This window comes from Trachurus trachurus, assembly GCF_905171665.1.
Source record: "Trachurus trachurus genome assembly, chromosome: 3".
NCBI lineage: Eukaryota > Metazoa > Chordata > Actinopteri > Carangiformes > Carangidae > Trachurus > Trachurus trachurus.
In genome coordinates, this window is record NC_139893.1 from 23,174,505 (window position 1) to 23,199,387 (window position 24,883).

The 24,883-nt window shown below is 42.1% G+C and overlaps 1 protein-coding gene across 1 annotated transcript; it reads right to left on the minus strand.

Moving 5' to 3' along the window:
• Positions 1-6,964: 6,964 nt before the first annotated feature.
• Positions 6,965-24,883, minus strand: neto2a (neuropilin (NRP) and tolloid (TLL)-like 2a; the record flags this gene model as incomplete). Its single annotated transcript, XM_084001574.1, has 11 exons — positions 6,965-9,002; positions 9,442-9,572; positions 9,735-9,848; positions 12,940-13,168; positions 16,505-16,632; positions 17,177-17,224; positions 17,696-17,944; positions 20,392-20,535; positions 20,798-20,854; positions 23,526-23,660; positions 24,874-24,883. The coding sequence occupies 11 exons, from the start codon at positions 24,881-24,883 to the stop codon at positions 8,274-8,276; spliced, it is 1,974 nt and encodes a 657-aa protein (XP_083857700.1). The 3' UTR covers positions 6,965-8,273.

Genomic DNA, 24,883 nt, shown 5'->3' on the forward strand with positions numbered 1-24,883 from the left:
TCAGTTTCCGGAAAATTAGACGCCCTGTGTGTCCGCTGCTGCCTCCAAGTGCCGGTGTGTGGCAAGCACATGGATCTACATCCATGGGCAAACACTACATACCATTTTATTTTATTATTTCAAACAGTTGCCTACATTGAATTCCAGTATCGATAAAGGCAATTGGCCTACACATTTAACCCTTCTTCTAGTACGGATGCTGTCACCGGTGATTCTGCACCGTTTTTTTAAAGCAAAAAAACAAAACAAAACAAAAAAACATGACATCCTAGTTCTTCCTTGTAAAAATGTCCAATTAACACAATTATTTTTTTCCTAGATAATTCAAGATTTATTTAATTCCCTTCATGGCACTCCATGTGAATGCACCCTAAATAATTTTAGTTGATGAAAACAGAAGCTTAACAGCCATTTATTTTATATTTCATTTTAGGTTACTGGTAACACCCATGAGGTCATTTTGACCTCCATTAGGCTACACCTAATGCAAAAAAAAGAAAAGGTAAATAGACTGAGAAATAGATTAAGAAAGAAAAGAACAAGAGGAGGGATAAGGCTGAAAGAAAAGAAAAAGAGAGGAAGAGAATGAGGGAGAGTGGAGGAGTAAGAAAGAAACTCCTCCCCTTAAATCCCCCCTCCTCCCAATCACACCCCAAGACTCAACCCATCCCTAGTCTGGGGCCGTTGACTGGCTGTTTTGGTAGGAAACAGATCCAGGGCGAGAGAGATAGACCTTTCCTTCAAAATAAAAGCACGGAGCTAATAAAATGCGGTAAAACTCTTTAATTTAAGGAATATAATTTACAAGAAAGTCCCCGAGCCATTAAGTTAACATTTTGCTTTTATTGTATTACAAGTTAATGTTTATTTTATAAGTTTTATGTTGGTGAACACTTTTATTTTGGTGATTTTGGTGAATTTGGTGATTTCGGTTTCCGCTACAGACAGGAACCAGAATGCAGACGAAATTCGAGGTAACGGGACACCAGGCTCTTCGCTTGTCTGAAGAGCCTGGTGATGCGAGGCTAACCCATCCCCAACCTGCCTCCCCCATTTACCCCTCCGATTACCCCCCAAGATCCCCTTTACCATTACCCCCGAATATAGGCTAATGTAAATATTTAATTACTGTATATTTTTTATAACAAATAAAAAAAAACATCACCTTATCGTGGTGGAGCGTTTGTTTGTGTGTCCCTGTGAACCTGAGGCCTATGTTGTCTGGAGCAATGTGCTCCTGCAGGGTCTCCCATGACAACTTGTTCTCAGGTGAGGGGCCAGACTAAAAATGGTTCAAGAAGACCCCATGAGAAAAGTAAAAGAGGTCACCCTGCCTGGAGGAAGTCCAGGCCTGGACAGGGGTCTCATGGTGACTGGTCAGGTAGGCTACAGCCTGAAGAGGCTACATGGAGACCCCCCCATCCTGTGGACCCACCACCCACAGGAGGAACCACTGGAGTGGTGTCCCAGATGGGTGTCAGTGAAGTCAAGGGGCCTCGGCAACCGGGACCTGGGTGGCAGAGGCTCTGGGAACGTGCAGGTCACTTCTCCGACCATGTCACCCTCTCCCCCACAGCCTGAACCTCCTGAGCAATAGTAGCTACACACCCAATATAGCCTAATCTCAACATTCTCAAAAAAAAAAATGATCCTGATCATTTAACACTGATTAAATAAAATGTGGAAAAGCATCAACAGACAAGACTCTCTAGATGAAAGTAAGCTTGAGCAATATACAGTATGTTTGATTGATACCTGCCTCAGCCTGAGGTGCATTTATCGCTGTGGCAACCTCTGAGCCTGAGGCCAGAACCACAGCTGAGACCAATTGATTAATCAGGGACTCCTCTGATATCTCGCAGTTAATGGGCTCTTTGCACAGCTCCACTACTTCCTGGACTTAATGCTGCTCCTTTGTTTCCTGTCTTACATTACTGGACAACCTGATTAATCCAGGTGTGTCTGAGTAGTCACAATGGTCAGACACACCTGGGTTAATCAGGTTGTCCAATAATGTAAGACAGGAAATGAAGGAGAAGCACTAAGTTCAGGAAGTATTGGAGTTGTGCAAAGAGCCCATTAACTTCTGATCCCGATCTCCTACTTGTGACCCCTAGTCTGGGGCCGTTGACTCGCTGTTTTGGTAGGAAACAGATCCAGGGCCAGAGAGACAGACCTTTCCTTCAAAATAAAAGCACCATATAAAATGCGGTAAAACTCTTTAATTTAAGGTAACACTTTACTTGAATAGGTATTCATAAGCTTGACATAACACTGTCATAACAGTGTCATAACTCAGTCATGAATGTGTCGTAAACATTATGTCAAATGTCATAATCGTTTATGACTGTTGTCATTAAGTGTCATTCGGTTTTTGTAATGACAACTTGACATTGTTTGGGTTGTCTTGATTATGACAACTTGACATTAATCAAAGTGACATTACCAGAAGTTGTCTTTGTCATGACAACTTGACATTAAATTTGTTTGGGATGTCCTTCTTATGACAACCTGACATTAATCAAAGTGACATTACCAGAAAATGTCTTTGTCATGACAACTTGACATTAACAGAATATGCACCTATTTTTGTTTTTTATGGCAAGTTGACATAATGATTATTATAATTAGATGTGCAAGGTTACAGACCAATTCTAGCACTTGGTCATTGATGTTTGACAGGATATGGTTAGGATAAATGAAAATAAACTATATTTTGCCGACTTCGATATATATATATATATATATATATATATATATATATATATATATATATATATATATATATATATATATATATATATATATATATATATATATATATAGTATATATATTATTTTAATTTTTTAAGTATATATTTTTTGGCTTTTCATGCCTTTATTTGATAGGACAGTTGAGAGAGAGGAAATGGGAGGCAGAGAGCGGGGGAATGACACGCAGGGATTCGAACTGGGGCCGCCTGCAGTGAGGACTGTAGTCTCAACCTGGTCTCAACCTTTTTACAGTCTATGGTCTCAACACATGGGGCGGGTGCTCTACCAGCTGAGCTTAACACCGCCCCTGACTTCGATATATTGCCATGTGCATGCGCACATGTTTGTTTTCCTCATCGCTGGCCTCCAAACAGGCTGGATGACAAGAGGCTTCCCTCTGTGCATCCGTCTCAGCACCTGGGCCGTTTGTGCCACAGCGGAATGAACGAAGTGAATCCTATCGTCAGTCATGGAGGATCTTTGTTTCCCAGAATGCATTTCGCGGCAACCGGCAGTGGTAGTGGTAAAGCTGGCTAAAGCTAAGCAGCTAAATGCTGTTTTAATTCTCGCTGCAGTGCTGTTATTACATTACTTTTCAAAGTTTTAATATTTTTTCATGTGAGAAAGTCACAGTGAAGATCCCCAGTCTGTGGTCAGTCTATCCAGATACCGGCTGTCAGGAGATTTCCTCCGACGTTTTTGGAGAAGTGCAGAGCTAATGTGCTAACGTTAGCAGCTGCCGGTCTGCTGAGCTCCGGTCAACCTCTTCATCATCCAGGGAGAGAAAACGAGTAATTTATCGGCAGGTTTTGAGAGGTTTACCGCCTTCCGGTTAAATAGGAGATAAATTTGATTAAATCTAACAACTGGCAGTCACATTAGTTTGTTTGAATGTAAAGTGGAGTTTCAGGTGTGTATTGGACAGGAGAGCTTCACATTGTGTTTTGTTTGTTAGAATATTTAAAAGTGGTAAAAAAAATACTCACGAGAAATAAAAGTTTATTGCATTTGAAAGGGTGTACTTGCATTGTAATGTTATGGATTATTATTATTACATTAGTGGTTAATTTGGTTTCAAAATAATGTTGACAATAATATTGTTTATCTGCAATAATTTGTGGGACAATATCGTCCAGCAAAATGTGTTCTCGTTACAGGCCTACAGTCAGTTCAGGAAAATGCTACCACTTTACTTGAGTTCACAGAATATCTTCATTATATTGTCATAATTGTGTCGTGACAGTCAGTTTATCCTTCATGATATGTTAATGACAACTCAAAATGCTACCACTTTACTTGAGTTCACAGAATATCTTCATTATATTGTCATAATTGTGTCGTGACAGTCAGTTTATCCTTCATGATATGTTAATGACAACTCAAAATGCTACCACTTTACTTGAGTTCACAGAATATCTTCATTATATTGTCATAATTGTGTCGTGACAGTCAGTTTATCCTTCATGATATGTTAATGACAACTCAAAATGCTACCACTTTACTTGAGTTCACAGAATATCTTCATTATATTGTCATAATTGTGTCGTGACAGCCAGTTTATCCTTCATGATATGTTAATGACAACTCAAAATGCTACCACTTTACTTGAGTTCACAGAATATCTTCATTATATTGTCATAATTGTGTCGTGACAGTCAGTGTATCCTTCATGATATGTTAATAACAAATAAAAATGCTACCACTTTACTTGAGTTTGCAGAATATCTTCATTATATTGTCATAATTGTGTCGTGACAGTGAGTTTATCCTTCATGATATGTTAATAACAAATAAAAATGCTACCACTTTACTTGAGTTTGCAGAATATCTTCATTATATTGTCATAATTGTGTCGTGACAGTGAGTTTATCCTTCATGATATGTTAATAACAAATAAAAATGCTACCACTTTACTTGAGTTCACAGAATATCTTCATTACACTGTCATAATGGTGTCATAATGGTGACAGTCAGTTTTGGGTATCCTGTCAAACATCATGGTCTGTAACCTAGCACATCTATTATATCATTATGTCAACTTGCCATAAAAAACAAAAATAGGTGCATATTCCGTTAATGTCAAGTTGTCATGACAAAGACATTTTCTGGTAATGTCACTTTGATTAATGTCAGGTTGTCATAAGAAGGACATCCCAAACAAATTTAATGTCAAGTTGTCATGACAAAGACAACTTCTGGCAATGTCACTTTGATTAATGTCAAGTTGTCATAATCAAGACAACCCAAACAATGTCAAGTTGTCATTACAAAAACCGAATGACACTTAATGACAACAGTCATAAACGATTATGACATTTGACATAATGTTTACGACACATTCATGACTGAGTTATGACACTGTTATGACAGTGTTATGTCAAGCTTATGAATACCTATTCAAGTAAAGTGTTACCGAATATAATTTACAAGAAAGTCCCCAAGCCATTAAGTTAACATTTTGCTTTTATTGTATTACAAGTTAATGTTTATTTTATACGTTTTATGTTGGTGAATACTTTTATTTTGGTGAATTTGGTGATTTCGGTATCCGCTACAGACAGGAACCAGAATGCAGACTAATTGGGAGGTACTGACACCAGGCTCTTCGCTTGTCTGAAGAGCCTGGTGATGCGAGGCTATGTGACCCCTATCACACACTCACACACTCACACACACACACACACACACACACACACACACACACACACACACACACACACACACACACACACACACACACACAGAGGGCTTCTCGTGTCAGTCTGTAAAACACAAATCACTACATGCTAATGCTGCTTTGCATTAACAGTGAATGAGCTCCCTGCTACCTTTGACTGAGGCCAGAGTCTCATGACAGATGAAGTCATTGTCCTTAAACCTAAAGTTTGAAGGTGAAAGTAAACATTCACACGCTGCACATTTCTTACCATAACTTTATGTTATCTATGTCTGAGACATTCAGTTAAAGGGAAAACACTCAACAACAAGTGCAACAGTGAGTCCAGGACAGTCCTGTGTGTTGGTAAGTGCCAGGAACTGCTATTTGTGGTAATAAAGCTGAATGTGCAGTGTACTTTTTTTTCTTCTTATTTACGCTGAATTTAGTCTAGAAGGCAACGATAGTGTTTAGTGCTGCTTCTTCTTAGATTTTAAGATACTGACTGGAAACATTATTTAGCCTACATTTTTTACAGATGGACGAGTCAGACAAGATGTGTCCCCCTGTCTCTCTGCTAAGCTAACCTAACTAACTACCTGCTCAGTTAGCTACTATCACTGCAGAGACAAAGATGTTTATGGTGACTTGCAGAGACTTGATTTTATTCGGAAAATTTAGTAGTTTTTGTGCTGTTTGTAATTAACTCAATTACCTGGCAGTACTCATTCTGATAGTAGATAACCCTTGAGAGGGGAGCGTACCTATGTTCCCCAGGTCCTATGTTCCCTGTTTTTCCCGCAATACATACTGGGGGACATAGGACCCCTTTTCTAAAAAAGGGTCCTATGTTCCTCGCTGTTGCTGGGGAACATGGGACCTTTTTTCAGAAAAAGGGTCTTAATGTTCCCCGCTGTTGCTGGCCGATGGGCTCTCACTACTTATCTGGACTCTCTCTATCTATCTGGCCTGTCTAGCCTCTATACTAAACTTAACCAACTCCTTCCTTCATTGCCTAAACCCAACCAATTGGACAATTCCACTTCTCGCTCAAATTCACAACTCAACTCTCATTCAGAAATACGCAAAAATCTGCAGTCACAACTGCACTTCCAGGTATGGGACCAAAAATTGCAAAAATTACAATTACAGTTACCAGTTAACCAGAACAAGCATGACTCAAATGGTGAAATTGAGAACAATAACAATCTTTCTTTATTTACTACACAGAACACTAGGATGTTTGCTGTACAGAGTTGATTGAACGCCTTTGAAGAAGTGAGTGCTTATAGCTTTTTATAGTGAACATGGTGGTGGTAAAATCTTTACACAATGATTTACAATTTCACAAGTCAATGACCATTGGGGGACATAGGGTGGCCAATCAGATTGCAGGGGGGAGGGTTGGGGGGTGCGCCCCCCTGTGACACCATGGAAGATCTGCCCCTGAAAGCAGTAGTGTAGTAGTAGGCAGTACGCATGCGGTTTCGAATACAGCCATTTCTAAATCGGCAGTGACTGTGTGGTGTGTCCCCAGCTCACATGTGTAAATCTCTTACACCATGCCAAACACCTTAGACGGTTTCGTGTGTCTTACCTCAATGCAGCATCTGCAGCTCCAGCTCTGCTTTTGGTTACAATGAACAGAAAAGCTCACACAGGGAGGTGAGTAAGCTCTCATTTAATTCAACAGAATGAAATTATACAACCATTGGTTAAAATAATAAATGAGTCCCATATAAGCTACATGTCTGTCTCTTTAGGGAAACAGTTTGTGCTTGTTTTAAACACTCAGTTCATGGGTAAATTGAAAAAGTACATTTCTCCTGGTAAAGGTGGGGGTTTGGGGAACGGGATGGTTGCTATTTTTTCATTTCAGTCCAGGCCTCACAACCAAAACGTTTCATACTCCATAAACGATTACTTATTGCCTGAATGCCCATTTGCTATAAAGCTCACAGAGCAGAAATAGTCTTTTCTTCTCTATTTCCTAACAAAATAAGACAGTCTCTTCATGTGCTCTTCCTGAGGAGAGACTGAATGGAGCGTTCCCTCTGTGTACGTGTGAGGTAACCATGAAAAATACATATTATTGTAATATTACATTATTACCATTGTCATCATCATCATCATTATTTCTGATCATCATCATCATCAACAACAGCAACTTCATCATAAACCTCATTATCATTAACACCACACCATGGATAAGTCATTCATAAAATCATCTGAGCAACATTTTGAAAAAGATTAGAGTTAAAAGCCAAGCATCATCATGAGGCTGGATATATACTGGATTTAACAGTACAGTACACTGACAAAAATAAAGACTCAAATAAATTATTAGAAGACACACTATATATCATATCTGTGCATGTCAAGTGAATAAATGTAAAAACTCAGTCTCTCCACCTTCCTCTCTCATGATATCTGAGTGGTTTCCTGGTCGGTTAGGCGACCAAACGGAGAGCAGTGTGGATCTGCATGCGAGAACATTCTCCTGTAAGTCTCTGATGGAGGGAGGGATTTAATGAAGAAGACTGGAGAAAAGACATCTCCATGCTTCCTTCATTTGAAATCCTTGGTGTAGAATAGAACCACTGGTGTCTTCAGTTTCTTTCTTCCTCTGGTCCCTCATTTCTTGTCTCCCCTTCTGCCCAAACCTCCCCATGAGACTATGAATGGAAAATATCTTTAAGTGCTACCCACAATACTATAAACACTGCTTGGAGAGCAATGGTAGAAAAAGAAACAGGAGAGATCAATATAGGCTTGTAGTCACTCTCCTGTCCTCTCTTCTTCCTTCTCTTTTCTGGATGAGTAAAGTCCAATGTCTGCATGCCTTCTCCTTCTTACTCTTGACCTAGAAGTCCATCGACATGGAGCGCTGTTGTGGATCGACTATGGTGGTGCTGTTACGAGCGCTGTTGCCACGGACACTTAAGGTTCCGCAGGCTCCTGCCATCCCGCCACCGATACCTCCAGCGATGCCACTAGGTCCCGCCATGGGAACTCCTCCGGCCATACTCATTCCTCCAGGCATGGCCACTCCTCCCGTTATCCCCACACCTCCGATACCTCCTCCTGCTATCCCTGATGGTCCTCCTACTGCGCCTCCACCTGTGGCTCCTCCCCCCATCGCTCCTCCACCACGGCTGTAGATCTCACACGGAATCTCCTCTGTGACGCGGTCCTCAATGACCTGCTGGTCGCAGTCGTGAGTCTGTGAGTGCTGCTTATAGCCGTAGCAGCTCTTCTTGTAGCTGGCAGTGGAGTTGAAAGTCTTCATAGGCGGAGGCTTGGAGAAGTCGTTGTGGTAGGACAGCTCCATAGAGCTTAGGGTGGTGCGGCTGTGCTTCATGCTGCCGCCGCCGGTGGCCACTGAGGCTTGCGAGCCGCAGTGGTGCTCGTGAACGCAGCGGGACATGGTGGAGGAGCGCCGCAGCTTGTGAAAGCTGTCCAGCTCCTCAGATAGGTCAGCAAGATCTGAGGAGATCTCCTTGTCTCGCAGGGAGAAAAGCTCGTAGTGGGGCGGGTCGAAGACCTCTTGGAATCCGGCCTTGTTGAAAACACCAGGCCGGCGAGCTACGACCTTAAAAAGAAAAAGACCCAGTTACACAATGAAACTTTGGAAGCCACTATTTTTCACACTGACAAACAAATAAGTCTTAATGTCAGAAAACACAAAAAATGTGCTGCTTTAAGGCTCCAATTTCCTCAACCTTTTAAAATGAGTGATATACAATATGTATGTTAGAGTTGGTAGAGTTTTGTTTGTGACACATTTCTGCATTCTGTCTTTGTCTCTACTGTTCGTGCTGGGATTGAATAAGCAGGGCTCATGATTTAACAATGTCTGAACTAGAATCCGAGGGTAGGATGTTGCTTATGTTGCCAAACAACATCTGACACTGAGCACAGCTGATCGATACACGGAAGGATTGTTTCAGCCAAACTTTCCAGGACTACGTGAGGCTCTGGTATCTCACTTTTCCTGATGATCAAAAAGTCAACCCCAGAGGATGAGTTACCTTTTTCCTTGGCTGTTTCATTTGAACCAATATAGAGATGATGAGAAGAACCAGAACTATGCCCGATGAGACACCAATGACAGTGCCATGGGTCTTAGTGATCTGATGGAAAAGTCCCTTAGATCGCTTCTCTGTGAGGGGGAGAGGTGAGCAGAGGAGACAGGAAGACAGAATTAAAAAAGGAGACAAATACAAATACAAAAAATACATAATATTGAATCTTAAAACTAAGTCAATCCTAAATAATGATCAACATTTAATTTGGGAGCAGTTGTCAGGAAGAGCACAGTCACCTTTGCAGTGGTTTTCATCCCATGGGTAGACACAGTTCTGAACCCCATTGCACACCAGGGAGTTGTTAATGCACATGTTGCTGTGACAGAAGAATGTATTGGCTGAGCAGGGGGCTGCAGGCAAAAGACAATATACAGAGAAAATGGAATTAATCAAAAACAAGAGAAAAAAAAACAGCAAACAGAGCTGAGTAAAAGATGACTGCACTGTGAAAAGGACCAGAAGCTGTTTTGATGATAGTAAAACAATAACAGCAATAAAAGAGAAATTATTTGGCTGTAGAAATCAGTAGAAGCGTGTAATAAAACATGAAATGTCCTATTGTTTCTCCAAACCCTTGAGGTTCTAATGGAGACAGATCACACCCGGTCATACATCATCATTTCCTGCAGACACTACAAGCAGCATCAGGGGGTGATGAAGGGAGGAGATGTCAGCTCCACTGAGCTGCAACCTTCATGTCAAGGGAGTAGGAGAGAGGGGAGAGAGGAGGAGATGGGAGGGAGGGGTAGTTGGTTGCACAGACAGTTCGAAAAATAAGAGCAGGAGGAGAGGAGGAATATGGAAAAGATGAAAAAAAAGGGCAGGCGGGTGGGGGGTGGGTATGTGTAGAAATGGCTTTGTGCCATCACTGTGTGCAGATGGTCAGGCAGGTGCTCTGAGACACCACATATTACAATGACTGTTAGTGTATGAAGGCTTAGGTGGCAGAGACAGAGATGCCTGGTAATTGATGCTGGCTGCACGGCTCAGGAGATCCATACACTGCCAGTCAGAAGGAAGAAGAGGAGAAGGGAGATGTAGATGCCTGGGTCTCGGTAAAGACCATTTGGGGGCTACAGTAAAAGCTTTGGGAAATCAGGTTCTTGATGTACGGCTGGAAATGAGTGGAGAGCGGCAGCAAAACCTATTTCTTATGTGTCCTCGAATGCTTTTTCCCCCCCTGTTTTCATCAGGTCACAGGGAATCAAACCAAGGGCATTTACCACCAAGAAATTACCACTGTTGACAGTTCTTATTTTCTCCACCTTGATGTAGTGGAGGAAGGACAAGACTCACACACAGACCTCCGAAAGCATGTGAAAATGAGTCTATCGGCAGTAAATCATGTTTATTAGTTTGAATAGCCTTTTGTGCAACTGATTGGGTCTTTGATGCCTGTCTCATGTCTTTGCTCAACACTAAAACAAAGCTTCTAGACATTTTAGTTTCTGAAAGCACCCCCTGGTTTAAGGAGGAGCAAACAGATGTAGATTATTTAAAAGATATACAAGTGTGTTGTGTCACATTCATTTTCACAAGAGTTTCACTAGATGTAATTGTGTTAACTGCTATCAAAATAAGACTGTAGAGGGTTTCACTTATATGGCTGAAAATCTCAAGTCACAAATTCACCCAGTCTGAATAATACATGTACTGTCTATAATGAAGCATAGATGGAGATGGTGACATTTTCCAGGCCCTGCATATAAACGTTCTCTTTACCACGACCATCAAGTAAAAACCATTATATTCTTACATTTATGTTTGCCTTTTCAATGTCAACAAAGGGCATCACAGCACAGTTACTTGCAGATGACATTCACACAGATAAAACTCACTCCCACGACGAGGCTTTATGCAAAGCGTTTGGTATAATATTCGTTTAATATTCAACCTCTGCCTCCTATGGCTTGTTCATGTCTCCCTACCATCCTTCCTCAGCATCTGAAGACTTTTCTTTCTTTCTTTTTTTCAGCCACTCAGGCTTTAGCAGCTGCAGACACACTCTTTGAGTCTTTATCACAACTGAAACAGATTGTGGTCTTCTCCAGCAGCTCCACCCCTGCTCTGAGGTTCACTGTGACGAGGGCTCTGAGCCTCCACTTCCCTCTCCTTGCATGCTTCCTCTGCCACAGGGTTAAATAACTTTGACAAGGGAACATGTACATGTGAGTGTGTGTGTGTGTGTGTTGGGAGTGTCCTTTCCATCTATCTCCCAGGGAGGCGGCAGACAGGGTCGCTCCCCTGACACTGTGATCACTTCCAAACTGATTATGCATCTCCCGCCTTCAAAATGCAGTTACTCAGTGGGTGTCAAAAATGATGCAAACTCCCAACCCCCACGCACAGACATACACACAAACACATACCTCACATCTTAATGTATGCTGTGTGTGTGTGGGCTTAGGAAAGTCTTAATATGTCCGGTTTACATGTCCGAGGGGCCTCTGTTGGAAGATTAGAGCACATTAAGGATGATGGAGTGCAAAAGGCATGAGCTCATCTTGTCCTCGGAGTGACAAAGATTAATGATTCCCCCCGACCTCTATGTAAACTTTGAGTCTCTGGCTGACTCTGACCAAATAAAGTTTAGGAGTCATTCAAGAGACTTCAAACTTCTCTAAGATGAACTATGTGATCAGAATTAATGAGGATCCAAATGGTCTTAAGGATTCTCAGACTAAAAAAAAAACACTCTTGCTGAATTTAAAAGGCCATTAAGTTCTGACTGCAATGGTTATGGGTTTGCTGATGAAAACAACATTAGCATTCACCCCAGGGTTTCGCAAGTGTGCAGGAGAATGTGGCAATTAATATCTCAGTCTATTCAGGCATTTAATGAAAAAATTACGGTGCGCAGAAAAACAGTTTCCTGCATGGCAATTTCTGTTACTTTATGTGGACCCTTTGTCCCTTCTTTGTCCCTCAGAAATGATGAGGATTAATATATGATTACTCATACAAGATCTGTTAACCTGCCTCCGCTTATTTTTTTCCACCAAAATAGAGAAATTAATTCCTATTTTCCTGTTGTAAGTGACCCATAATAAGCGCAGTATCATGTTGTGCATGCATATCAATAAATCATTTGATGCTTTATTTAAAAATGTTGGAGTAAATAATTGGTTTGGGCATATCTGTGCCATAAACACAGCACAGTGTAATTAGCTTTTCCCATTGAAATGACACTGAGGTGTCTGTTAGTTAGTGGCTGCTGATGCAGTGTGTTTGTTTCCGTGAGTGGGTAATGTAGCGGCTGGAAGGTTTTGGGTGTTACATTAAAATATCAACATGTGGTACTTTCATGTTGTTCAAAGTTGACAGTTACACAGTCATAGTCTTCTAAACACATTCAGGCCAAACTGTAACAAAGATGTGGACTCTCATCTCAATTTGGATAAATAATAAAACATATTAATTCAAATAACGGCAGGTACTCACGGTCAACAAAGGAAGTGAAGAGCATGCGGAAGCGACTGAGTCGGCTCTTCTCGTCGGCCCACATCCGCACGACTCCCACTCCGTTGTCCAGCATCACGTCATTGGCCACGGTGCTGCAGAACTTGGCCTTGAGGTTCTCGATGGCACTGCTGCCATCGTACACTGCCACAAAGTTCTTCTTGCACTCATTAGAGTGCTCCATCTGGTACTCCATGAAGCGCAGGTAGATCTACAGGCAGGAGACGGAAACCAGTGTGGAGGCACATGAACAGCAGACTTTAACCTCACAGCTGTCTAAACATAATGAGCAACGGTAGGCTTTAAGAATACAAATACATGGAATTGCAAATGCATCGATACATTTCTAAGATGCTTTCAGTGATGTGACAGATTAGAGCTGCGACAGCAACAGAATTAAGAGTTTAGAAGATGGATAGAAGATGCACCGACAGAGAATCGAATCAGACACCAACAAAGTATAACTAATCTAAGTTGTGGTGCAATTGTGCATTATTCATCTACTGATAGCTGCCTACTTCATTAATTGAAAGCATCTGTCGTTGTGCTGCCTGCTCTGTCTCCCTCACCTTCCTCGTTTCTCATAGCTGTGTCTAAATTCAAAGAAATGCTGCAGGGACTGAAGACCAGCACCTCCACCAAAAAAACGAGGTAGTCTGGCTTCAGAGTGAGAAACTATTCCACCAAGAAGCAGTGGTCATACAGAGGAAAGGTTATGTGATGCTGAAGTTGACTGTGTGAGCAGTTTGCTTATTTCTTAACTGTGATGATGGAAACCCAAACACAGCCACTTGCTAAATATAAATTACTCATGGGATAATCTATATACTACCTTAAAGTTAATAAGGATTGGCTGGTGTCTCTTTCATGGTAAACATCTTGCAGTAGAGTGAAACAGGTGTAGGCACCAGGGGATGGAGGAAGTGGAATCAAACTCTCCAGACTCGATAAAGCTACGACTAACAAATGGCTGCTAAATAGTATTACTTAATGGAATGTGTATCAATAATTCAGTATAATTTGCCCTTTAATCCAATAAGTATTTTTTTTTTATCTTGAACATAAATTTAAACACCCATTGTCTATTATGCATGTGACACATTTAATGTATCTTTTAAAAACATCAATCTCACTATAATGTCGGACATTTTGCACACTGCTTCTGGTGTCTTGGTTTGAGTATGTAAATACCAAGAAAAACAATTGACTTTATTCTGGTATGATGTATTTTTTCAGATGTATTGGCTGCTTTTTTTGCCTTTTTTACAGATGACATTTCAATTGAACCACAGTGGGACAAGGACATGTGTTACTGATAACATTAATAATGGCTGTGTTCAGTTTAAGTGTCAGATGTGGCTGTGTAACCGGTAGCCAGTGCACAATACCAAGACCCTGAAACCTGAGCAGTTAGCAGCAATGTAGTCCTCATGTTTTATAGGCACACCTGTGTTTCCTACTGTAACATCCAAACGTTCTGTGTGTCTGTGCGAAAAAAGCCTATTACAGGAGTGTTTCTGCATTAGAGGAGCTTAGTGCATCTGTTGCCTCTGTGCATGACATGTCACTGTGACCAGTGACCTGGCACTTTCTTGTTTGCTCATTAGTTAACCTTCACATGTTCATGTAGTATACTTGGCTTTCTCTTGTGAAGTAAGCACAAAATAAAGGTCTTTAACCTGTGCAATCGGGTCTTGACCACGGGGAGGAGGGGGGCGACTTAGGGTGGCACAGGCGGCGTATTTGGACCATGCAGCAGTTTAAAGTAGCTGCTCTTCCGTTGCTGCTGAATGTGCTGCTGCTCTGTTTCTTCTGCTTCGTCGAGCTAATGTCTGACTGGGCAGCTCAGAGCTGCTGCTGCTAAATTCAGATCCTCTTCACTGCTGCACATGCAGGACCAGTGAAGTGACTGCAGGGGACAAATCTGTGTCTGTGTCAGAGAAGTTCTGGAGCGTGTGTGAATCATGCATGAGTGTTTACATGTGTATATATGAAATATTACTGTGTATACACGTGCGTGGGTAATTGCTCACAGAACGGTGTGTGACAGAATAGTATGCACTTTGTGAAAGTGCATGTGCGTCTGTCATTTTATGCATAATCAGATGTGCATTAATTTGTGTGTGTATATGTATGTGGGTGTATGTGTGTGTGTGTGTGTATGTGTGTAGCCATAGCAGTGTTGCTGATGACTCATTTAGTCACGAGGGATGAAACAGAGCAGCAGTGAATCCAGGCCGGCCAGGTTATGGTTGTAAATTCAATGGAAATTTGGATATCTACTCATAAATATCAGATTGTATGAGAACACATCACATCAACTTTCACTCTTGGCATGAAAATGAACTTACGAATCTCTAGAGCTGCATCTTATAAATAATACCTATTTGCCTGCATTACTTCCCCCCACCTCTGTGTATCTGCTCTGCTCATATCCATTATGTATTGAATCACAATCATAACGTAGATATGACCATTCACATTTGTTTGCGACGACTGGAGCCGACAATGCTGGTAGAGGCATTCACAAAAAAATATTCAGATCAGGAAAACCACTGCATGCTTTTATAGATAAGCATCTGCTTGTTTATTTAATGACTTTCTTTGGAGCAGAGCAGGTCAACAGTTATTTCTGCAACAACTGCCGCTGTGCACATTAAAAGTGATTCATACTTATTTTTGAGTGATGACACAAAGTTACTTCCCAGTGATTTGAGGTCAGATGAAGGGAAATGTTTTGATCATGTTGAGACTGTATTTTTCTACTGAACCATGCACTGATTCCACATTTTCTGTTAGGGTAAGAGCAGGCTACAGAGTATTCAAATGTAGAAATAATACAAGGTGATGTGCTGAAACAGCTCTGGTGACAGACAGCTGGAACAGCGTGATGAGTACAGAGTGAGTTTGGAGTTGACTCCACAACTACTTAGATATTCTGACCTGTTCCTGCCCTTTTTTTAAATTCAGACCATACACCAAACTTAAACTCTGCTCACACAGTAACGCTCAATGAGAAATAGCTCATCTGATTTCTTTTCTTTTGGATATGCATGATATGCATATGAATTGTTGTGTGCTCGAGTTCAGTCTTAAAAATGCAGTAACTCTATCCAGTTGTCTGCCATTTACATTGACTACAGTCATTACAGAAACACAAACATTTGACCAAAAATAAACCTTCAGAGCACTGTCTGCGGGGGACATGCAACAAAGTCCTCTGTGCCTTCCAGGGAAATGAAATGCAAGAACATGAGTGGGAGGGACGTTACTGATGGTTCAGATGTAAAATGTTTAAAATTCATGCTACTTTACTGCGTCTGAGCCAGTGTCAGTGATGAATTAAAGTCCTTGAGTGCTTATGTAGTGAGATCTCAGGATGATTAGAGGTTTTCATAACTATATTAATGAAGTGAAGGTATAAGTTTGTCACATACTTTCAAATGGCTTTGAACATGACTCAATCGAATAAAAGCCTGATCTAGACTCAAGCTGTATCTATGATAAAACGGAGATTTAACCTTCACCCTAAGACTTTTCTACTGACCTTAGACTGAGGAGGAGCCCTGATGGTCCAGATACAGTCCAGAGCATCACCAGGCTTCACTCGTTCTTCCTCTTCCACCTGACTGGAGCGAATGATCCCATCCCATCCGCCGATTTCAAACTGACAGTCTGTAGAGACACAGGAAATGTGTAGGAGCGGTAAGAAGAAAGAGAAAAGGATTGAGAGAGAGAGACACATAGGGATGAAAGATATGGAAGGTGAGAAAAGGGTCACAAGAGGTACATGGAGGAAGCAAAAATAAAAGAAAAAATTTGAGAAAAGAACAGAGGGAGAGAAGAAAGAACAAAAGTGTAGGATGAGAAGAGGAGTGTGACAGACAGAGGGACAGATGAGGGATTTTATTTTAAAAACTAAAGGATTTATGGTGGAATTGAAGTGGATTAGGACAAAGGACAATAAGAAGACAGAGGAACAAAGGCATGAAGACAGGAAGGGAAGAGCAGGATAAAGAAGTGTGTGTTCTTTCATTTATATTGGTGCATGTGTGCATGTACACCCTTTCACTTCATGTACAATTGCATCCCTGTCAGGGTACATTTGCGTGTTCAGCGTTCACGTCAGAGGCAGCGATAGCCTCCGGTAAGCTTCTGAGCACCGAGGAGCTCTTCAAAAGGGATCGAACACAAACCCACGAAATGCTGCCGTGCTTACCTGGGATGGGGTTTAGCAGTCCGCCCACGTGCAGATGGAAATCAGGGTCTGAAATGATAAGGTTTTGGGAGGCGCATGACTCTCAATCCACACGGCATTAAAAAGGTAAGCAGAGAACAGAAGATAAGATCCCATTAAGACAGACCAGATAGAGCAGAAAAGGGTCTTTTTGAAGCTAATATCTGTCACTTGATGGGAGATGCTGATTTCTAGGCATATTGGGTTCAGGCTTAGCCTCTGATGTTGAACACGTGCCTGCTGAAGAGCAGGTAAAGCAAAGAGAAAAAGCCTGTATTGTTAGTAAAACTGGAAACCCACTGGGTGGCCTGTGCGTGTCCAGCGTAATACTGCTTTACAGATAATGGACACAAACAACATGGCCAGTGCAGAAAATGATGTCTGAAGAGTGCTGTCTTCTTTTTCACATGAGATCTGGTACTTATTTCTGTTACTTAACGCCTTTGATGTGTACAGAGATGAGTGTGGAGGTGGGGGCTTCTCTGGGCTACTGCTCCCTACCTGCAATAAAGGTGTACTGGATACGGAAGCCAAGGCCCTCCAGCTCCTCATCGCTGGTGAACTTGATCCACATGAAGCGTCCCGTCGATGTGACCAGGCCCGGGTTCTTTCCCCCGCAGAAGCGATCAATGAGCGGTGAGAACCCAAACGGCCCGTCACGGATCTCGATGTGATCGAAGCGGCACTCAAACGAGGGCTCGATGTAGTAATTCTTATCAAAAGCCAGCTGAATCCTTTGTCTGGGGAGAGCTTTGGTGTACAACAGAGATAAAGGAAACAAAGGGGAAAAATCTATGAGAAGAACAAAATTAAATCTTGCTGATATAGGACAAAGCAACATCTGGATGGGGTTCTAAAGCATGAATTAGAAGTAGAGTTCATCTGATGTTCAACTGCTTGTGTGGAGAGCAAACTTTTGAGTTGAAGTTGGCTCAGAACTGGGTGCAGGATGCTGTCCTTGTGTAACTGCCATTTTCAGACACGGACAATATGGTTTTGTGGCTTTTTGTCATTTGGATAATATCTGACTTTCATTGTAAGTGTTCTTCCTAGCTTCACTGAGACTTGATGGGATATTAACAGAAGATATTACAAGACCAAACAACATTTGGCACCATTTTGCATCACTGAAAAAGAAATACTTATATGAAGGGAAAATCGTTTTCTGTCCTCTAATGGGTATCGCTGACAATTTTTTAAATGTACTCTGTGACCAACATGAGCATGAGGGATGATGCATCAGATGAGGAGTTTTTTTCCCTCACACATAAACGTATTGTGGCATTTTCTGACTCTGGTGCTCAAATTCCTCTAAACTTTAAAAAAGTAAATGAGATAACACCAATGAGATCTTGCTCTCCCTCAACTTCAGCAGGATGCTGTCCAGGTGTTCTCCCAGAAGAAATTATCATTAATAAAGTGGGTGCTTAACGTAATTACTTTCCCCAGACGCTGTTTTTGCTTTGGTTTGTGCTTTCTAATCATGGCAAATAGCAAAATAGACAAATAGACAAATTCTGCACTTCCAACCTAAGCAAAAACAGAGAAACAAACAGAACTAGCTAAACACTCACTAAAACTGTCTTTTCAACTCAAATACAAAAGTGCACATTGCAAGCATGCATCATGCAAATTTATGCACGATGCATAGACACAGCCTGACATGTCAGCGCTGCTGCCTCAGAGTCAGTGAGTCCAGAACACTGCAGTCACAGCACGAAGCAAAGTGCACATCAGTCATGCAAATCCACAATATGTCTATGGAGCGAGTGGTCAGAGTTCATTAATGACATCAGCCTGCCTCCCACACAGAGGACGGACAAGTCATGCCTGCCTCAGGAGATGAATCATACTGAATAAAGATGCTGGTGATGGGGAGGGGGCTCTGAATCATCTCAAGCATGCATGGCCAAGTCAAACATGTCCGATTAGAGAAAAACAGAGCGTGGTCAGGGGTGATGTGTGTGTATAGTGGAGTGTGTAACAGAAACAAAATAATCTCTTTTCTCTGTGTTCTTGTCTTTGAATTTAAGCTCAAATGTTTCCTTTCTGCTCGAACAAGCAGCTTGTATGCCTGCACTCCCTTCCCTGGTGAGTTGAGTCTTATTCTCTCTATAACTTTCCATCTCTCTCTCTCTCTCTCTCTCTCTCTCTCTCTCTCTCTCTCTCTCTCTCTCTCTCTCTCTCTCTCTCCGTCTCCCTCTCACACATGACACAGCTTGATACAGAAAGAGCATTAAGTATAATCGCTCGATCTACTGAGCTGATGAACTGGGGGACATGACACAATCAATGAGCCTCACTAACCACAAATTATGATTACAAAGCTATCTGATTAGCACTTCTGCCAAATGTGAGCATATCTCTTGAGAGGCAGGATGAAAGAGTTCAACTCTGGAGCTTGGACACGAATACGACTAAAGCTATTCAAGAGCAAATAATAGCAAATGACAGGTTCCATCTGCCGCCCTCCCAGAACAACAGTGATGTACTGCTGCACCTCCCTGTGATGGAGTCACAGCTTATTCACCAACAATAGGTGTGGGCTTGCTTTGTCCACAGGGGGAGCCCTTGAGCCATGTGAGAAATCTATTACCCACCACTGCAAGAAAAGTACCAACTCACATCTCATCTGTATGAAAGCCTGTGCTTGTACAACTCATCACTTTAGTTTGAAAACACATCAGAGCTCGCCTCCCATAGCTGCAATTGATGCTCTCTCATATGGAACATGCCACTAAATTAGTGACGGGCGTGATTGTTTATGGTAAACAATATAGTGTGGACAAGGATGCTTAGGCTTCAGGCTTATACACCAATTCTGGAGCAGATGTTTATCTCTTTTTTTTTCATTCGATAGCGATAGGAGTTGTTTGGCCCATCCTGCCAATACCGGTGAGCACAGCACTACTCTGATTAGGCCAGAAGTCAGGGCTTCCCACAACGAGCCACTTCCCATCATATTCAAAAGGCTTTAACTGCGTGGTGAAATAGATTCAGGAAGGCTTGTTTGGAAAATGTCAATGTGATTGCCCGCCAGCGGAAAAAAGAACGCAAAATCAGAGGCTTACATAAAACAACGTCAGTCAGACTAATGGCGTTCACTGAAGGAGACAATATGTTGAGAGGCCAAGGGAACCGTGTCAGCTGTTCTGGTAACAACAGCTTCCAGATGCAGGAGATGAAGTGTTCATTACCTTCAAGGATGTAAACGCACTCCTTGTTGGGTGGGTAGGTGTTGGGGTAGTTTGGCGATGTGAACACCCCGCCGTTGATGTTACGGACCCACTTGCCACAGTCATTCTGGTTGGGGCTCTGGCCAGCATGTTCGCTGGGGGAATCTGAAGAGGAGAAAAGGCGGAGAGCAGACAGACAGATGGGTTATTGAGTGGTGGGATCAATGCAGGGACGATTGGAAAGCAGGAAGAGTGAAAGGATGATTGGAGCAAGAAAAGCAAAAAACAGGCAGGGGATAAAGAAGGAGGAAAGAATCAAGAAAGGAACCATTTGGTCTGATGATACAAGATAACTCCTCCTTATATGAGACCGGTTCATCTGGGGGAAACATCAATGGAAGAGAAAAGTGTATGAGCTCTGGCTTACCTTTAGTTCTCTGTGCCAGAGCGAAACCCTCTTCTATTATGAAGAAGAGTATCCACGCTGTGAAGCAGAGATATTACACATTAGTCACAGGTGACACAACACTGAATTTATATCTTAGCGTTCAAGGATGAAAAAATGGGAATCACTGAGGAGTCACAGAATAAGTATGTGTGACCAGCTGCAGTATTGATTTCCCCCGCCCATGATGAATCCTGGGCACAATATGGATCAATACATTTTTAAGTAAATCTCTGACTGAATTGGTAAATTTAAAAGAAAAATGTGTTGCTGAGGAAAGAGGAGTGGAGCTGGGAGATAGAGATAATCCAGAGGGATGTATCAGTGTAGGCATGTCTTTTTAATACTGGCGGATGTTCAGAGCATCATCATACATGTCAATACAAATCACTCATGAAAGGGCGGTGAAATGGACCAAAACAGAGGCTGAGCATGAACATTGCTGAGGTTAACGTTTCAGCGTTCAGCACACAGGTGACAGACATTTTGATATGGTTTACTCTTTTTATTGTAACTTTTCAGCATTCTCCTGCTTGAGTTGAATGCACTATGGCTGCAACTAGGATCATCTAAACTGCTATATGTTATTCATAGCAGTGATAAATGCCCCTACATTTCCATTAATATCTTTAAGTAGACTTTTTCTTGTCTGACACAAATATTCAGGTTACTAACAAAATACAAAGATGAGCAGCTTATAAAAATAGTTTTCAAAAATAGTTAAGTAATTGTTTAGTCTCTACTGGTAGATATGAATAAAGCCAAACTGATTTCATGGATACTTGCAGAGGAGATAAAGTATGCTCTTCTCGGATGTTGCATTAAAGTGTAGTGAAGTAGTCACTCACAATGTTTAAAAGTAGCAGTGATGGCTGTAATAGCAGTAGTAAGAAGTGGTTCATTAAAGATAGTTTCAAACCATCAACTCTCAACCAAGCCATGAGACTGTAACTCGCTAATCTGCAGCCTCTAGGCACCAGAAACATAAAGCATTAGTAGAAAAAACAGGATTACAGGCACCGAGGCTTACAGCACTGATGAGAAGACAGGCATCTGGGCAGAGCATGGCTACAGACAATAGGTGAAATATGTTGTATTACAATGATATCTGCACGGAGGGGCGAGCATGTTACAGCTCTAGACACTGCCTTGCTCTGATAAGCCGCTGTAGACCTGATCCCCACTGAGTTCATAATAGGTCGGCCTGTTCACATCAAATTAGAGAGTGAGCGTGAGCCTGGCACGATGCATAATGGAACGAAGGACGGAGGGCTGAAGGGAGACAGAGAGAGAGGGGGTGGGAGGTTGTCTAATGAAGAAGAATGCATGGTTAACATAAGCAGTGAGCACAAATGCACCAGTGAGCATGCATGTTTGAACTGACTCATTTTGAAATGAACACACACACACACACACACACACACACACACACACACACACAGAGCCCTCGAGGCTCCTGGCTCTTCATTACCTCTATCTCCATTATCTTGCAAGGGACTATGGTAGGTAGGGTGTGAAACACCAAAGGCCACCCAAACACAAGTAACACAGAGATGGCGTACGTTCACAGTACTGATTACTTTTTCACATTACAAGCCTCATCATATTATTGTGTAGATAGCAGCACACACTGTAATCTGCTGCTGCCCACAACAAAGCTTCTACACCCTCAAAATCATGACTCTGTTCTTCTCTTTAAGGCCTTTTGCTCAGAAATATTAACAACACAGACTCTCTGTAAGAACAGTATTCATTAATCTGTAGGCCTATGTCTAGAGACAAAACGTTACCTTGAGCTGCAGCAGAAGAAATGTGTATCAAGCATATAAATATTTAAATAAAGTTATTAGGCAGAAGTTACATAATTCATGTAGGAATTTGTAACATCTTTTGTAGCATTATAAATAAAACACGAGCTAAATAAGAGTTGCAGCTATTCACTTGCAACACTCAGACCCTGAACGTGCACGAAATACACGATCCACCTGTGAAAACACAACTCCTTACAAAGGATAACACATGTTACAAAAAGCATCACTCTCAGTAGGCTATTTGTCCCTCCGCAAATCCAATGTTTCAAGTAGCCTATTCATCTTGAAGCAAGTTTCATCTGGCCTCTGCTCCTCTTAAACAACGACAGGACATCTGACCGCAGGTTGCTCATGTCATTTCACATCACTTCTCACTTGGGATCACGAGCCAAATTCAGACTGTAATCTGCTCTATTCTCTTAAACTAACAAAACTGCAGAGGGACACAAACACACCATCACGACTCAAGACTGAGCTAATATGAACCTATATTATTGCATAATATTCAGACAATGAGCTGTGGCCTTAACTAGGTCTATATGGCACAAACAGTGTCATACCAACTAGGCCACTGGACAATGGGCGAAGCAATTAGCAAGCTACAAGTGATGAGGTAAAGTGAGTTCAGGCTACGGCAAAGCTACAAAAACTAACAATAAAGTCACAAACTCAGAATCGTCTCGTGTCTGCTGTAATTAAAATTGCGACATAAAACAAGTGAAAGCCCGAGGGTAGACTACACCTGTAGCCACTCACAGTAACAACCCTACAGGCTGTAGCTAATGAACAGGTAATAGTAGGCTAAGTGAAACAGTCGTGGTAACTAATCATTAACAGTATTTACAACCACACTGCTCCTGCAGTGAACCACCCCCCGCCACAACACCAACAACGTGTACCTGAACGTGTAGCCGATGCCAACCTGGCCCTCTGCGTTGTTACCTCGGTACAAACTGCCCCCAGGTGGGATTCGAACCTTTGTCTCCTGCACGGCAGGCGACGCAGGCGACGCAAACCGTTTTGCCAGAGCTCAGCTCAATGAGCGCTTGGCATCCGGTTTGCACGTCCTTTTTTTATGGGTGAGAGAGTGCACCTCTGTTACAAACGCATCAGGAGGTGTCGCAGCTGTTTGCTGCGGCGCGAGACCGGAGCTGGAGTCGCTGGCAGCAGCACGCGCCAAGTATGGAGTGCGGTGCTCAACCTGTACGGTGTCCCTTTCTCACCCCACGGAGCACGAGTGGACCCTAGTTGTGAGTAGCGTGAAGTAACAGGAGAGTGTTTTAATCACAGAAAGCAGCTTAGCGTCATTTATAACCAAACGTGCTCCTTTTTTGTGGGGGCACATTTCTTGAGACAAAGTGTTTGTGACAGACCAGACGGGTTTACGACAAACGTATCGGAAACACTTCATGGCCCCTGACGGCTTTATCGCCCCTGTATGGATTTCAAATAGTGTTTGACCTTAACTGTCCATTAAAGCCGTGATTCACAAGTAGACTGTCCTCACGTAGCTGCACGGTCCGAGCCCAGCACCCACTCCTTGCGGGGAAACCTCCGGCTCTGCCCCTTTTTACATGACGCTTATTTAACCAGCAGATTATGATATTAATGAAACCTGCAAGACTTTGGTCAATTGTTGATATCATAGTAATAACAATAATAATCGTTTTTCACAATGACTGGGCATTTGTTGGTCCAAACCAGACAGACCCAACTGAACCCAGAAGAACCAGCCTGGAACTCACTGGATTTTAATAGAAGAAGGTGAAAAGACATGTCAGCAGATGGTACTGGGACTTGAACGTGTGGATCGTAGAGCACTGGTTAATGGCAATGTGTTGGTAACGTGGGCATTAAAAGAGGAAGATTTTCAGTGAGGAGTTATAAGGGGGTAAGTTGATGCTGAAGACAAATAAACAGAAGACAGTGGTCAGTTTGCACAGTTGAACCTGTGGATCGTTTCATGTGTCTTTAGAGACATAATAGCCTAATGAGGACTTGGTGCTGGAGCTGATCCATAGTGCGCATTTTATAATCTCACGCCCCCTCTCACTGCTTTGTGATGTGTGTTTAAATATAAATCAGATGCTATTCAGACGCCCACTCTGCTGAGGAAGAGACAATGCAAAAAACGATAAATACATTTAATCCAGGTTTAATGTAAACTGTGCATCCTCTCAGCTCGAGGCTGTCGGACCTTGACGCGCGCCACGGATGCTCTGGCACCTCACACGAGCTCCAACTCACCTCTGTGCAT